This window comes from Eurosta solidaginis, chromosome 3 (assembly GCF_040869045.1).
Source record: "Eurosta solidaginis isolate ZX-2024a chromosome 3, ASM4086904v1, whole genome shotgun sequence".
NCBI lineage: Eukaryota > Metazoa > Arthropoda > Insecta > Diptera > Tephritidae > Eurosta > Eurosta solidaginis.
Window position 1 is genome coordinate 48,437,161 of NC_090321.1, and position 17,767 is coordinate 48,454,927.

At 37.3% G+C, this 17,767-nt stretch overlaps 1 protein-coding gene across 4 annotated transcripts in view; it reads left to right on the forward strand.

Annotated features, from left to right (window-relative positions):
• CalpA (calpain-A) overlaps nt 1–17,767 on the forward strand; it is a 97,120-nt gene that overhangs the window by 40,923 nt on the left and 38,430 nt on the right. For 3 of the 4 annotated variants that reach the window (XM_067771581.1, XM_067771582.1, XM_067771583.1), the window contains exons 3-7: nt 8,982–9,158; nt 9,224–9,546; nt 9,619–10,483; nt 10,551–10,669; nt 13,072–13,117. In XM_067771581.1, coding sequence (XP_067627682.1) covers nt 8,982–9,158; nt 9,224–9,546; nt 9,619–10,483; nt 10,551–10,669; nt 13,072–13,117 — 1,530 coding nt within the window. Of the gene's footprint in view, nt 1–8,981; nt 9,159–9,223; nt 9,547–9,618; nt 10,484–10,550; nt 10,670–13,044; nt 13,118–17,767 lie in introns of all 4 variants that reach the window. The other variant, XR_010950574.1, reaches the window with a different exon arrangement.

Sequence of the window (17,767 nt, forward strand, 5' to 3'; positions counted from 1 at the left end):
AAATGTAAGGCGCGATAACCTCCGAAGAGATCTAAGGCCGAGCTTCTGTTCCAATTTGCGTCGTGCTCCTCTTGATTTTTCCTACAAATTGTCCGGACGGGACCTACACGTTTTATACCGACTCCGAACGGCATCTGAAAGGCAGATGAGTTTTCACTGAGAGCGTTTCATGGCAGAAATACACCCGGAGCGCTTTCCAAACACTGCCGAGGGGCGACCCCGCTTAGAAAAATTGTCTTCTAGTTGAAAAACCTTATTTCTAAAATTTTGATGTTGCTTTGTCCGGGGTGTGAACCCAGGGCATACGGTGTGGTAGGCGGTACTATATGTACTATGGGTACTATAAGGAATGCTTTGAAGAAAAATCAACGAAATCGGTTAAGGACCACGCCCTCTTTTATATAAGAGATTTTTTTTAAAAGGGTCGTGGACGAATAATATAAGCTATATCTTTGCAAAAAAGAGCTTTATATCAATCGTATTTCATTTGCCAAGTGGATTTATAACAATAAAAAGGAAAACCTTCAAATTTTAAAAAATGGGCGTGGCAACGCCCCTTTTATGACTAAGCACCTTTCTGCTTCGGAAGCCATAACTCGAAGAAAATTTAACGAATAAATAATAAAATTGGGTGCACAGATTTTCCCTATTTAATAATAATATAGTAAAAATGGACGGGATCGATTAAAGACCACGGCAACTTAGATATAAAACAAGTTTAAAAGGGTCGTAGACTGGAATAATAAGCTATAACTTAGCAAAAAATAGTTTTGAATCAATGATATTTCACTTATCAAGTTTTATTGTAAGAGGAAATGGGGAGACATTTTTTTAATCGGGCGGTGCCACGTGTTATGTAGAAAAGTAATTTATCTGAAATGAAAAGTGCAATAGAAGCTCACGCTGAGTATATAATGTTCGGTTACACCCGAATTTAGACACCTTCACTTGTTGTCATTGATATTAGAGAAAAATTAGGACATGTTTCTAAATTTCACTTCTGCATCAGCTAGCTTCGCGGGAGCTGAATATCTCGAATACTCAAAGAACCATCACATTTTCCCTCGGCACCGTCCACGGTTTCGATAGTCCAGTGTACTCACTTAATATAGTGTCATGTTGAAGCCACACATTAGCCTTGGTTTGTATATATGACGGTAGTCACTATTCTGAGGTAGTAATCTATAAAAAAGATGCCGTATTTTTTCATTCTCGTTTATAAAAGTGATCTGTCCATACCTATGGCCTGTACCTTGGTCATTCAAAGGCTATATATTGTATTCGCTGTAACTGTAAGGCGTAACTTAAAAGGCATACATGTGCACTTAATTTTTCGTCGAGTTATATTTATATTTATTTATTTATTTACCAACGTAGTACAGATATAGTCTTTTAGAAGTACTTCAACTAGGTTATTAAACATAAAACAGTGTAAATATGTATATTCTAACTTAAATCTAAATAACAAATTTAGAATACATCTAACCTTAACGAAAGAAAAGATAGTCAAGATCAAAGTGGGAAAAGGGGAAAGAAAAGAGAAGCAGGTATCTTAAACACCCTTACAATGTTTTTGCATTGTTTTCATACAGCTTTGAAGTACTTGAGTATTACATCCTTTTAGTTGAATCTATTTAGTCTAGCCTTCACATTATCTGGGATTGAATTCCATAATTTAACCGCGCTAATGAAAAATAGTCTAGATGTAGTTAAGTAATTATGCGATGGTACGACCAGACTCTGATGTCTCAGTGATCTCACTGGTCTCAGCCTTTCGAATAAGTAATTTGGTGTCGTCCACAATAATAATTTGTATATAAAGATACAATTCCTGGCGGCTAGATAATTTTCAAGGCTGCACCTAAGAATTTTCGTTCGCCAGGCAGATATGTGATCATATCTACCAATCCCGTAAACGTATCTCGTAGAATTGTTGAACGCTACAGCAACTTTGTTGTATGACACTGAGTCCATTTTACCATATACTGTATCAGCGTACGTTATAAGTGGCATAATTAACTGCAGCACAAGTTTTCGCCTGGTTTCAACGGGTGTGGATGGGGCCGAGACTCTTAACTTCCGTAATATTGCATAAACATTTGTAACTACCCTGTTGACATGGTCATTACAAGTAAGTTTACAGTTCACAATAAAACCTAGACTTTTTACTCTGTCAACAAATTTAAGTGGACTAGTTCCAATATACAACGCAGGAAGGTCAATATTATATACAACACTATGACATATAGGCAAGACATAAGACTTGGATGCATTCAAACACAACGAATTTTCACTAGCCCAAAGAGAGATTGCAGACAGATCATTATTAATTTTGAAACATAAATCTTCAACAAGACCGATACGACTTGACAAATGTAACTGCATATCATCGGCATATGCATGAATATTGACATACTGGCACACATCAAAAATATCATTCACAAATAGACTAAACAGAACTGGACCAAGGACCGACCCTTACGGTACGCCAGCATACACAGGTTTAGACTGCGACAAAGAATTTCCTGATTTAACTTTCTGCGTTCTATCCTTAAGATAACTGGCAATAAGCTTGACTGAGCTATCCTCAAATCCGAAGTAATACTTCAGCTTCGTACATAGCAGCTTTTGATTCACAGAATCAAAGGTTTTGGAGAAATCTAGTAAACAAAGAAGTGTTAGGTCGCCAGTATCAAAACTAGTTCTTATATCATCCAATACTTTAACCATTGCTGTAGAGCAGCTGTGCTTTGGTCTGAAGCCAGATTGGAACGGACTGAGTAATTTATTTTGCTGGATAAAATAAGAAATTTGTGCAGCCATTAAATTTTTACATACCTTCGAAAATGTAGGCAGTATGCTAATAGGCCTAAAATCACCTGCACACGTAGCATTAGTTTTTTTCGCAATAGGAAGAATAATTGCTTTCTTCCACATCGTGGGAAAACATGAAGAGGTGAAGCAGAAATTTATGATGTGAGTAAGCGGACCTAGTATAAACTCCATTACGATCTTAATAAATCTTAGAGAGATTCCATCCTCCCCCAAAGCATTCGATTTTATACTTAATAAAGACTTCAAAACATCAACCTCGCCAATTGTATCAAATTGAAATTTGTTATCAGGGCCGACATAGGAGGAGTAATCTTTTAGCAGGGCTCGAGCATTGACGTCATTGTTAGTGCTAACAAAAAAGTCATTTAGTTCATCCACATCTATTTCACACTTAGTAGTATCCTTGCCATGTATTTTAAACCTTTTTAAGTTTCTCCACAACTCCTTGGATGGAAGTGAGGGATCTAGCTTTGATTTACTGTACCTACACTTTGCCTGCCTGATAATAGCTGTTGTTTCATTTCGCACTTCTTTGTATCGACACCAGGAAATATCTGTCCTATTTTTACGCCACTTACCATAATATTTTTGACGTTTTTTAATAGCCGATCGAACTCTCGAATTGTACCAGGGACACGAACTGTTAATAACACTTGCACAACGAATAGGCACATGCACATTAAACAATCTGGTCAAGTTATTATTAAGAAAATCTAACTTGGTATCAACCGTGTCAAGAAACCAACAGTCAGTCCAATCAACACCACATATATCGGAGTACAATGCATTAACATTCAACGATTTAAAATCACGATACACAAACGTACAATCTAAATCAGAACGGTTCATTTCAACATCTATAGTACAGAAAATCAAATCATGGTCAGAAACAAAGCATATTTGCTCAAATTTTAGGACGTGCCAGGGATCACAAGTTACAAAATAATCAAGAAGACTGGGTCCAGAATTATTGTCAAATCTCATCGGGTTAGCACTATTGACAACACATAGACCTGCTGTTGCAAGCTGGTCAAGTAGTTTACTACTGTAGAAATCATTAACAAGAAGGTTCACATTAAAATCACCACAAATCAAAATACGTTCATAATCAATTACAAATTCGGACAAATCAACAAAAAATGATTCTATTGAAAAATACTGGCACACATCAAAAATATCATTCACAAATAGACTAAACAGAACTGGACCAAGGACCGACCCTTGCGGTACGCCAGCATACACAGGTTTAGACTGCGACAAAGAATTTCCTGATTTAACTTTCTGCGTTCTATCCTTAAGATAACTGGCAATAAGCTTGACTGAGCTATCCTCAAATCCGAAGTAATACTTCAGCTTCGTACATAGCAGCTTTTGATTCACAGAATCAAAGGTTTTGGAGAAATCTAGTAAACAAAGAAGTGTTAGGTCGCCAGTATCAAAACTAGTTCTTATATCATCCAATACTTTAACCATTGCTGTAGAGCAGCTGTGCTTTGGTCTGAAGCCAGATTGGAACGGACTGAGTAATTTATTTTGCTGGATAAAATAAGAAATTTGTGCAGCCATTAAATTTTCACATACCTTCGAAAATGTAGGCAGTATGCTAATAGGCCTATAATCACCTGCACACGTAGCATTAGTTTTTTTCGCAATAGGAAGAATAATTGCTTTCTTCCACATCGTGGGAAAACATGAAGAGGTGAAGCAGAAATTTATGATGTGAGTAAGCGGACCTAGTATAAACTCCATTACGATCTTAATAAATCTTAGAGAGATTCCATCCTCCCCCAAAGCTTCGATTTTATACTTAATAAAGACTTCAAAACATCAACCTCGCCAATTGTATCAAATTGAAATTTGTTATCAGGGCCGACATAGGAGGAGTAATCTTTTAGCAGGGCTCGAGCATTGACGTCATTGTTAGTGCTAACAAAAAAGTCATTTAGTTCATCCACATCTATTTCACACTTAGTAGTATCCTTGCCATGTATTTTAAACCTTTTTAAGTTTCTCCACAACTCCTTGGATGGAAGTGAGGGATCTAGCTTTGATTTACTGTACCTACACTTTGCCTGCCTGATAATAGCTGTTGTTTCATTTCGCACTTCTTTGTATCGACACCAGGAAATATCTGTCCTATTTTTACGCCACTTACCATAATATTTTTGACGTTTTTTAATAGCCGATCGAACTCTCGAATCGTACCAGGGACACGAACTGTTAATAACACTTGCACAACGAATAGGCACATGCACATTAAACAATCTGGTCAAGTTATTATTAAGAAAATCTAACTTGGTATCAACCGTGTCAAGAAACCAACAGTCAGTCCAATCAACACCACATATATCGGAGTACAATGCATTAACATTCAACGATTTAAATTCACGATACACAAACGTACAATCTAAATCAGAACGGTTCATTTCAACATCTATAGTACAGAAAATCAAATCATGGTCAGAAACAAAGCATATTTGCTCAAATTTTAGGACGTGCCAGGGATCACAAGTTACAAAATAATCAAGAAGACTGGGTCCAGAATTATTGTCAAATCTCATCGGGTTAGCACTATTGACAACACATAGACCTGCTGTTGCAAGCTGGTCAAGTAGTTTACTACTGTAGAAATCATTAACAAGTAGGTTCACATTAAAATCACCACAAATCAAAATACGTTCATAATCAATTACAAATTCGGACAAATCAACAAAAAATTATTCTATTGAAAAAGTTTTTTTGGGGTTGTAAAGACATATTACCATAATTTTATTTACTCCATCTGACAGTTCAGTGAAAATATATTCAGCATCAAAGGAATTAGAAGTTTTTAGTAGTCTAGATTTGAGTGTTTTTTTACAGTACACTGCAACTCCCCCTCCTTTTTTGTACATACGATCATTCCGAAATAGATTGTACCCATTAATCGAAAAGTTGAGATCAGGAATCTCACTGCAGAACCATGTTTCAGAGACACAAATCACATCCACCGCAGAATCCTCAAAAACATACCTAACAAAATCAAGTTTGTCATGGCTAAGGCTACGTGCATTAAAATGTACTGCATTGAAGCCATGATTTTGCTTACAAAAAATATCAATCAAAATTCTTTCATTTTCATTAGCGCCAGGGCGAGATCTATGGCAAAAACAGTGGAAGAATGACAAAATAAAGAAAGACAGACAATTAAACACATGATTGAAAAATAGAGAAAAAAACGGTAGTGACAACAATTAAACATATGATAGGATGAGAGTGTAGGAGGACAGTAGAATGTTTGAAAAAGAAGATTAGAGAAAAAATAACGAGAATATATAATATTAGATACACTTAACATTAATCATACATAATCAGGTGTCTGCAGCAACAACACGCTCAATACTCTCGATATCAGGCACCTTGAAAGCTTTACAATTTGGACGTACACGAACATACACATATCCACGAATTGAGAAAGCAGCGACGAGCTTTTTCTCTCTTCTCAACTGCATTGCAAAATGGATTAGCACTCGTGTATGTGTATTTTCCCGTCCGAATTTATTCCTACATCACGATGAATTAGTGGACGCTTATTCTCTTTGCAAAAACGGGCCACTGCTTTAAAGAGTGTAGATCGATCATCAGAAGAGTTCAGTCGTACAATGACAGATGCAGGTGTTTTGCTGTTGTTTTTGTTAGACACACGAAACGCCGAGGAAATAGGCAATGCTGGCACCTTCAATGATTGGCACATTTTTTAAACAGTGCCTTTAATGTTTTCACCATCACTGACGGGGAGGCCATTAATTATTATGTCACTGGAGACAGATTTGTTTTGGCATTCATTTAACTCTTTTTTTTAGTAGCACAATTTCCTTTCGCAGTTGTTCATTGCATTCAACCTGGGCTTCTGCTTTAACCACTCTTTCCTCCATTTTGCTTAGTGCCTTCTTTAGGTTTGACATTTCAGCCATAAGCCGCTCTTCAGAACTTTTCAGACGATCTGCAATCTCTTCAATGATGGCCGTTCTCTGCATCTCCAATTTGTCTTCATAAGCTCAATCCAAGATGAAGGTAACGAGCTCTCTTTTAAAACAGATCTGCCGACTGCACTCGCATTTTTGTTGGGAGTAAATACCACTTGGCGGGAAGCTCTAGTATCGGGCATCTTCGATAAATTTGTTGTTTGTGATATTGTTGTTGTTTGTTATATTGTTTGCAATTAGGAAAAATTAAATAATTATACACAAAAAGCAGAATAGCTTCGTATCAAGTGATTGAGTAGAAACAATTAAACAATGAAAATCCTTACGCAAAGCCCGCAAACGCCAAAAAGCAAGTACAATGACAAAATATATAACTAAATAGACAATAACTGCAGCGCACCGAAAAACACGTCTACTCGCGTTGAAGACACATAATCATCCATGGCTCCAGAAACGTTGGGAAATGCATTGTAAAAAAGGGGCAGTGCCACGCCCATGTTTTAAGATTTGATTTTTTTCCCATTTCTTGTTATAATGGCACAAAATACGATTGGTACAAAATACTTTTTTGCTAAGATTTAACTTCTTATTTTTGCCTACGACTCTTTTAAAAATCTTTTATATAAAAGTGGGCGTGGTCTTTAACCGATCTCGTCCATTTTTTCTAGAAATATTTCCTGCTATAACCCTTTAGATCGTTAAACGCCAATTAAGTAAGTAAGTAATTTTATTACGATCCGTTAATTTTTCTTCGAGTTATGGCTCCCGAAACAGAAAATTGCTTAATCATAAAATGGGCGGTACCACGCCCATTTTTTTAAATTTGAGGTTTTTCCTATTTATTGTTACAAATCCACTGGGGAAATGAAATACCATTGATATAAAGCTATTTTTTGCAAAGATATGCTTATTTAATTCGTCCGCGACCCTTTTAAAAATCTTTTATATAAAAGAGGTCCTTAACCGATTTCGTTAATTTTTCTTCAAAGCATTCCTTATAGTAAAGGCAACCTCTCTGCCGAATTTTGAGACGATTAATAATATTTGTAAAATTGATTTTATCACAAGTGGGCGGTGCCACGCCCATATTATCAAGAGTCTCAACATCAGTCCACACGTCAAATTTCAACATTCTAGGTGTATTATTTACTAAAAAATCAGGTTTTTTGTGTTTTCCAAAATGTTATATATATAAAAAGTGGGCGTGGTTATCATCCGATTTCGCTCATTTTCAATACTAATCTATTCTAGATCCAGATAAGCTCGTGTACCAAACTTGATGAAGATATCTCAATATTTACTCAAGTTATTGTGTTAACGGACAGAGAGACGGACGGACGGACATGGCTCAATGAAATTTGTTTTCGATACTGATGATTTTGATATGAGGAAGTCTATATCTATCTCGATTCCTTTATACCTGTACAACCAACCGTTATCCAATTAAAGTTATAATACCTTGTGTACAAGTACAGCTGGGTATAAAAAGCATTAATGATAGTGTAACGAATTTTGGGAAATTCCGCTTATTTCCAACCTTCTGCAAACGTTCGAATTGCTAAATTGTCGAATAAATAACTCCAATATTCAGTAATGCAAAATTGTCGTTATTAGACTACTTTAAGGTACTGCACAATAGCACTTATACTTCACAACTAATTGCGCGTTTAAATCAAACTGATTAGTCATGCCTCAGCTTACGCTGCTTTTATACTCTCGGTTTCATCGTTCACCCATTTCTCCTAAGGTCTAGTAATTTCGTGAACTTCATGCTTGGTTACCAGCCATATACATGTATATTTGTAGTTTGTAGCCATATGCGTGAGTACTACTTCCGCTGATGATGACATGCGTTTGTGAGTATCTCTCCACTGCCTTGTATGCATGTGTGTAAATGATGATTGATTTGTTTATGTACATACGAGTGGCTGCGTATTATCGGCTTAGTGATGATAGTATCCCTTAGTGATACTAATATTTGTCACAGTATTAAAGAAAAAGTATTAATGATAGGTTGCTTAAATCACATGAGACGTTTTCTGTAATGCAAATCCTTGGTTATTTACTATTCACTGAATAACTTATTCCACACATACATATGAATATATGTCTATATAGATGAACAATTTTTACAATTATTTACTAATATTCATTATATTCTTCGAACTGTAACATTTGTAGCTGGGCGAAAGGGGTAGCGGCACACGAGTACAAACCGACGTTCAAGATTTTGACGCCATCCGTAGCATGTGCCTTGCGAATGGATCACTTTTCGAGGATCCACTATTTCCGGCCAACAACGAATCGCTTATGTTCTCACAACGTCCTGATCGTCATATAGAATGGCTGAGACCACATGTAGGTATCATACAAACACACATAGTAATTTATAAACTGACCTTAACTTCTATTTATGCAAAAAGGAAATAGCTGATGATCCCCAATTCTTTGTTGAAGGCTATTCTCGTTTCGACGTTCAACAAGGCGAACTTGGAGATTGTTGGCTACTTGCAGCGACTGCAAATCTGACACAGAGTTCGAATCTATTCTTTCGTGTTGTGCCACCAGATCAAAGTTTTGAGGAAAACTACGCTGGTGTATTTCATTTTTGTTTTTGGCAATATGGCAAATGGATCGATGTGGTGGTCGATGATCGTTTGCCAACATATCGCGGTGAATTAATGTATATGCATTCCACCGAGAAGAATGAGTTCTGGAGCGCTTTGTTGGAGAAAGCATATGCCAAGTAGGTTGAAAAGTTATTTCAAGAAAAAAAATTGTTTCCCAATAAATACAAACATTATTTTCATATTTTCAGATTGCACGGCTCATATGAGGCATTAAAAGGTGGCAGCACTTGTGAGGCTATGGAAGATTTTACTGGTGGCGTAACGGAATGGTATGATTTGAAAGAGGCACCACCAAATCTATTCAATATTCTACACAAAGCAGTTGACCGTAGCTCGTTGATGGGTTGCTCTTTAGAGCCTGATCCAAATGTCTTAGAAGCCGAGACCCGGGAGGGTCTCATACGTGGTCATGCATATTCTATAACAAAAGTTTGCTTAATTGATATTGCTGTGCCCAATCGTCAGGGTAAAATACCAATGATACGTATGCGTAATCCATGGGGTAATGAGGCCGAATGGAATGGTCCTTGGAGTGATAGTTCACCTGAATGGCGTTACATACCCGAAGATCAAAAACATGAAATCGGTTTAACGTTCGATCGTGATGGCGAATTTTGGATGTCATTTCAAGATTTTCTTAATCACTTTGATCGTGTTGAAATTTGTAACTTATCGCCTGATTCACTTACGGAGGCGCAACAAAATAGTGGCAAGCGTAAATGGGAAATGGCAATGTTTGAGGGTGAATGGACGGCGCGTATGACTGCAGGTGGTTGTCGTAACTATTTAGATACCTTTTGGCTTAATCCACAATATGTTATAACATTGGTTGATCCCGATGAGGATGATGATGATGGCAAGTGTACCGTAATTGTAGCATTGATGCAGAAAAATCGTCGTTCCAAACGAAATATGGGTATGGAATGTTTAACAATCGGTTTTGCTATTTATCATCTGACAGAACATGATTTAAATACGAGACCGCAAGATTTGACTTTCTTTAAATACCACGCATCTGTGGGACGTTCACCACACTTCATTAATACGCGTGAGGTGAGTTTCATTTGCTTTTATAAATATTCGTCTTATTGGCATATTAAATTACAAATTGTTTTAACAGGTTTGTGCTCGTTTTAAACTTCCTCCTGGGCATTATTTAATCGTACCATCAACATTTGAACCGGATGAGGAGGGTGAATTTGTTATTCGAGTTTTCTCGGAAACTGCGAGTAACATGGAGTATGTATATATTTATTTTTTAATTGTATCTAACTACGCTCATTTTTTACCTCTTGAGTTTAAATGCATACATCGTTGTTGTTGAGGGAACAAAAAATTCCTGAGGTTCTGGGAAGCGCTGCCAGCGTGACATACCTAGCGTTGATATGATAAGAATACTAGAATCATCGTTGTTGTTGTTGTTGTTATAGCAGTGCTTGCTATGAGTCGGAGCGGCCGTATGATTTGGTAGCGCCATGGGGCGCGAGCAGCAGCGGGTACTAGTTGTGGCTTGCTGAGCAGCAGGGCTGCTGGAGGATTTATTTGGGGGGCGCTAAGGCGTAGACTACGGGGCGCCCTTGGGCGTGAACAGCAAGGAGCCACAAAAGATGTATAAAAGTTACGAGGACGTCGGGTTTTGGGATCTAGCCCAGAACAACCTGTCCGATGCAGCCATCGCTTGCACGAGACACACTGACAAGAGTATGACCGTCCTAAAAGGATTCTTTTCCGGAAAATACAGCAAAACCATTTCTCCCAACCGGAACAAGAGAATATGGAGCAGTCCCACTCCAAAGAGCTACTGGGAGGATGACAATTTGTGGGAGGGCGCAACAAAAACAAATGTTCCTTTACCTATCATAAGCCTTATGGCCAAAGCAGCATAAAAAAAAATAAATGTAAGGCGCGATAACCTCCGAAGAGATCTAAGGCCGAGCTTCTCTTCCAATTTGCGTCGTGCTCCTCTTGATTTTCCCTACAAATTGGCCGGACGGGACCTACATGTTTTATGCCGACTCCGAACGGCATCTGCAAGGCAGATGAGTTTTCACTGAGAGCTTTTCATGGCGGAAATACGCCCGGAGCTCTTGCCAAACACTGCCGAGGGGCGACCCCGCTTAGAAAAATTGTCTTCTAATGAAAAACCTTATTTCTAAAATTTTGATGTTGCTTTGCCCGGGGCGTGAACCCAGGGCATACGGTGTGGTAGGCGGAGACCGCTACCATCACACCACGGTGGCCGCCAAAGCAGTATAGCACCATCTAATATCGGGCAAACGGAATATATGATCCCGAGCCTGAACTTCCAAAGAGATATTGGTGCCACAATTGAGCCGGAGTGTTGGTACCGGGGTGCAAAAATGGCAGAACATATTATAGACGTGTATACCGATGGTTCCAAACTAACGGAAGGAGTCAGATCTGCTGTTTACTGTGTCGATGCAGAAATAAGTAAATCGTACAGGCTGACAGATCACTGCAGCGTTTTTCATGCGGAAATTATAGCAGTGAAGAAAGCAGCAGAAATTCTGGAGAAAGCGTGCTTAAGCTGCAGTCACGTCAATATATATATTGATAGTCAGGCTGCGATTAAGGCAATAATCTCACACAGTACTTCATCAAGAAGTGCTCTGGAAGGCAAAGAAGCATTGCAAAAACTTCGCTCAGGCCGGACCATACATCTTTACTGGGTTCGCGGTCATAAAGGGATAGAATGTAACGAAAAGGTCGATGCGTTGTCAAAGTAGGGTGCAACACTCGCCGAGTCGACGATAGACGTCCAAATCCGTTTGGGAGAAATCAAAAGCAGACAGAAGTTGTATATGATCCATCAAGCAGGAAAGGCATGGACAAAAGCGCGGGCTGTAAATTTTCTAAGATCATGTGCAAAGCCTAGGATATTAGACTCACAAAGTGGCTCATATCTCTGAAGAGAGAAGACTTACGGCTCACGAAGGGCATTGTGACTGGACACTGCCTTCTGGGCATCACATGCTTATAAGTTAGGCATCAGCAGTAACAGCAAGTGTAGGAAGTGTGAGCTGCAGGAAAAAACAGTTGAGCACGTTCTGTGTTCATGTCCTGCGCTCGCCAGGTGAAGGCTCCAGCTATTGGGGGCGGCAGAGTTGCCAGATATCGAGGCAGCAATTAAGCTGGGTCCTTGAAAACTGCTAGTATTTGCCAAGAATTATTCTATAACATATGTCCTGGCACCTGATTGTGGTTCTTCCGGAGGGAGAAGTGAACATCGATAGTTGCCATAGGTTTCAAAAACTTTCTACACAATTGATTTATCATTATCACGCAAACAAACGAAATATGTTAGTTTTCCGCTCAAAGAACCGAAACGTTGTTAGTCTTCCACGCAAATAACGAACTGTGCTAGTTTTCCACGCGAACACGAATCGTTTTAGTTTTCCCTGGGAGTCTGAAACGTGCTAGTCTTCCATTGGATCGATGATATAATTAGTATTACTTTTTTAACATTATTTTGCGAGTTCGCCGTTCACTTGTTACATCCCTTCGTATAGTGCATTTACATATATTTAGAATTTTCTAGTATTAACATTTTCAGTCTTCACTATTTTACCAAATATTTTGCTTTTTCCGTTTTGATCCTTCCAACACTACTAACAAACCAGAGAGAATGACGGCCATGTTGGATATGGGAGCCCGACTGATGATAAGGTTAGTATTTTCGAAAGAATTATTAAAATGTAAAAATATAGTTTTTAAGAAATTTGGAGGTTGGGGTTACTGGTTTTTCCTAGGCCTCTTAACTCGACGGCTGCCTTGAGAACGAGTTTAAAAATTTTAAACTTTTTTATAAATTTATTTTCTAATGAACCTAAACAATAAAAAAAGTGATCTAAGTTTCGTCGAAAGGCGCCCGCCGGTTTCCACAAAAGGCATAACAAATTCATTGATATTCCAATAAAACTGCTTATAGGGGGTAAGGGTAAACAGCTTGAAAGTGCGGTTTTTCATGATACCAAAAACTCATATATTATATTTAGTGTTATTCATAAGGTTTTGTGAATTATTTCGCCTACTTATTTATTATTTAATGCTTTTTTAAAAAATATATTGCCGAACATAAACAGCTTTTCATAAACGTAACATTTTTTTTAATCCATATTCATAAAATTAAAAAAAAAATTAAAATTTTCTGTATTCATTGCTTAAATGATCAAATGATAAAATTTCATATTTAAAAATTTCCATCATACTGACGCTAGAACAGCTTACACATAATACTACATGCATCCATTAAAAATTCTGAGCACTTGCTCCGTAGTTGAAATCTATAGTAAATAACATGTATTTACTAAATACATTCGAAGTCGAACTATTGCTACTATAGAAATACATATAATACTAGGTTCAAACACACACAAAATTGGCAATTTATACCATTTGGGCAATTTATTACGCAATTTGTCATATAATAAATTGTAATAATAAATTGCCAATTTAAATTTAATTGCGTAATAAATTGTTTCAAACTGCAAATGCAACATTGTAAAGTGTGTTTATTGAGTATATTTAAACGTCAGTTACGCATGGCTGAACTATATGGTTGGCTCATCTCATCAGCTGATTTTATGTCTTTCATTTCTCTGGAGTAGGGATTGTCAAAAGAAGATGGCAAACTCAAAATGAAACCAAAACATTGAACACATTTTCTTACAGCACACAAAAATATCAAAGTTTTATGTTTTCATTCCATTCCATTCACCTAATACCAACACGCACATTTTGACAGTCTCAACAAAGACATGTTGTTACTGTAGAGATGAGCCAACCAGATATCAAATTACTATTGTATAAGCTAAATTAAGTTGTATGAACACCACTCAATTTAAATCGAAATTGTCTCAATTTATTTTTCTGTTTGAACTTAGTATAAGAGGTGTGATCCAAAAGCAATTAAATAGTGCAAACATTTATTTTCCCTAATAGTCCCGTAACAAACTTAGTCCATCTCTTTTCTAAACTTAGGATTCCATACGAAATCTTGAATTTCAACTTCAATAAAATAATTTAATTTTTTTTTTTTTAAGTTAAACGGTTTTATTGAAAACAATACTTACATTAAGTAACTAGCTTTACCCGACGTACGTTGTAACGCCCGAGATCGAATGAATGTTGCGTTATTTTTTTCTGTTTTGTTTGTTGATAATTTAATTTATTGTCCTGTAAATTGAATTGAATTTTGTACGCATATTTGGGAATATTGTCTGTTAAAATATTTTATTATTGTATCTTATTGTAATGCAAGTGGGTATACAATATTTTTGGTTTTTTCGTTCGGTGCAAAAATAAACAAATTTTTTTGCGTTCCAACTCTAGAGCAAGCAACATATAGCTGGCCATGGGAAAAGCACGGACTCTCTAAATTTAATCCTGCAACAGTAAGCGATTGTCCTTGTGCTTTGTTGATTGTAATTGCAAAAGCAAGGCGTACAGGAAGCTGTAAGCGCTTAAAATTTAATGGCAAATCTGTAAGAATCATTGGCATCCGTGGTATTTTCATTTCATTTTTCATTTCATTTATTTATTGACAGTATTAGCACAATAAGATCTTGCATGATCTTTTATAGTGCAACAATGGTTACATAATAATGAGTATAATTTTTTAAAACTTAAAACTTAAAAATGTATATATTATTCCATAAAGTAATAAAAGTGATAATATATAAGTTTCACAAGAATTGTGACAAGGACATTTAGCAACAATGATTGACTAGATTAATAAGTAGCTAAACTCAGATTCTAATTTGTATAAACTTTACCAAAGAAAGAAAATATAACGTTCTTAAGGTTGCTTCTACTTAAGCTATTGCGAACCGAGTTGGGGATAGAGTTCCAAATGCGGATAGCATTGACAAAGAAAAGTCTTGCAGAGTTTAGATAATTGTAGCTGGGCACGATCAAGTCATTTATGCGAGCAGATCTAGAGCATTTTAGCTTGTTATATAAATAAGTAGGCATTTTATCAGCAATCACACGACACAAAAATATACAGTTCCTTGCCTTAAGATACTCAGATATTTCACAACCCAAGAGACTTGTTCGCCACGCTGATATATGATCATACCTAGCCAACCCGAAGACATACCGCGTGATATGATTAAAGGCGACATCAATCTTATGTGCCGATTTTGAATCTAATTTGCTGTATATACAATCCGAATAGCAGATAATTGGAAGCATTAGTTGTATAGCAAGCCGCTTCCTAATTCCAAGTGGGGTGAAGGGGGCAGACATTCGTAGATTACGTAGAGTGTAGTAAACTTTACTGATAACAGCGTTAATATGAGCATCACAAGAGAGACTAGAGTTAATAACAACCCCCAGATTCCTTACTTCAGACACGTACTTAAGGCACTTATAATTGATATATAAAGCTGGTAGATTTGATGAGTTAATTTGCCTTTTAGATATAGGTAGCACATACGATTTATCACTATTAAGGGAAAGATAATTTTTTTGCGCCCAAGGCGAAATAGCTGACAAATCACTATTAAACTTGGTACAAAGTTCAAACTTGCGCATGTGTTCCAGACATATAAAGTTGAATATCATCTGCATAAGCATGCATTTCAGCATACCTGCAGGTGGTAAATATGGCATTAATAAATAGGCTAAATAATAACGGTCCAAGTATAGAACCTTGGGGGACACCATTTGATAACATCTTAAGACTAGAGACTTGCGATCCCACCTTCACTCGTTGCGCTCTACCACCCAAGTAACTCTTCATGAGACCTAAGGCAGAGTCCCCAAAAACAAAATAAGACTTTAGCTTCATGCACAACAACGTGTGGTTGACAGAATCAAACGCTTTGGAAAAGTCGAGCAGACACAACATAGTTATCTTGTTACTATCATAGGGCGCCCGAATATCATCCAAGATTTTGATTATTGCAGTTGAACAGCTATGCTTTGCTCTAAATACAGGCTGGAATGGGGAAAGTAGATTAAGCTTGTCAATATAAGTATGGATCTGTTCTGATAACAAGCTCTCAAAGGTCTTCGACAACGCAGGAAGGATGCTTATGGGACGAAATTCATTTAGACGGCAGGGGGACTTATTTTTAGCTACAGGAAGGACAGATGCGATCTTCCAGACATCAGGAAAGCACGAGGTTGTGGTGCAGTGGTTGATAATGTGGGTCAGGGCTGGCAGTATCTGTGGAAGAACAATCTTTATAAATTATTCAGGAATACCATCTTCACCAATAGCATTTGAGCGTACCTTATAAATGCATCTCACCACATCATGCTCCGACACAGCATAAATTCAAATTTCTGGGAAAAATTCGCAGGACAATGTATCGGGTGGGTGATTGGGACATTGGAAGAGGTAGCATAATTAACGAATACTGCATTCAGATCTTCAGGGTCGAGCGAGCAATCAGGATTGTCTTTAACATGTACACGAAGACTTTTCAAGTTACGCCACAACTCATTATTAGGAAGTTCACAATTTAACATTTTTCGAAAGTATGCCTGCTTCTCATGTTTTATAGTAGCAGTAGCTACATTCCGTATATTCGTATATGAACGACAGTTTATATCAGTGCGATTCCGTTTCCATACTGCATAGGCTTTGTTACGCTTACAGATTATGTCACGAGCAGTTTTGTTGAACCATGGGCACGATCGAGATTTTCGCTGAACTGTGCGCATCGGTACATGAGCACTATAAAAAGATAACAATATATTATTTAAAAAGTTTAGCTTGTCATTTACCGATGGCAAGCTCCAGCAATATGTCCAGTCTACCCTAGACATCTCAGTACTCAAATTGTTAAAATTGGGCGAGCGATAGTCAGGAAAACTTGAAGGAACCGAAACTAAATTGCCATGATCAAAAGTAATGTCAAAGGAACAGAAAATTAAATCATGGTCAGACACAAACGAAATTTGGTCGAGCTTTAAGACAGAAGACAAATCAGACACAATGAAATAATCTAGTAGACTAGGGCAACAATTATTCCCATATCTAGTCGGTACAGAGGAATTTACTAAAGAAAGACTAACACTAGACATGTCATCTAAAAGGCGGGATTGTACACACATGACAAGAGGACTTTAGACAGGGGACTGGACACCTGAACCAACAAGTACTCAGTTGTAACTCCGCCTGCATGGGATACCATGCTCGATTTTAGATATTTTTTGCAGTAAATGGCTACACCACCACCCTTTTTATTCATTCCATCATTACGATACATCGTATACCCATCTATCTCAAAGTGCGCATCCTTTACCTCATGCCTAAGCCATGTCTCCGACACACATATAACATCCACCGAAGATTGCTCAAAT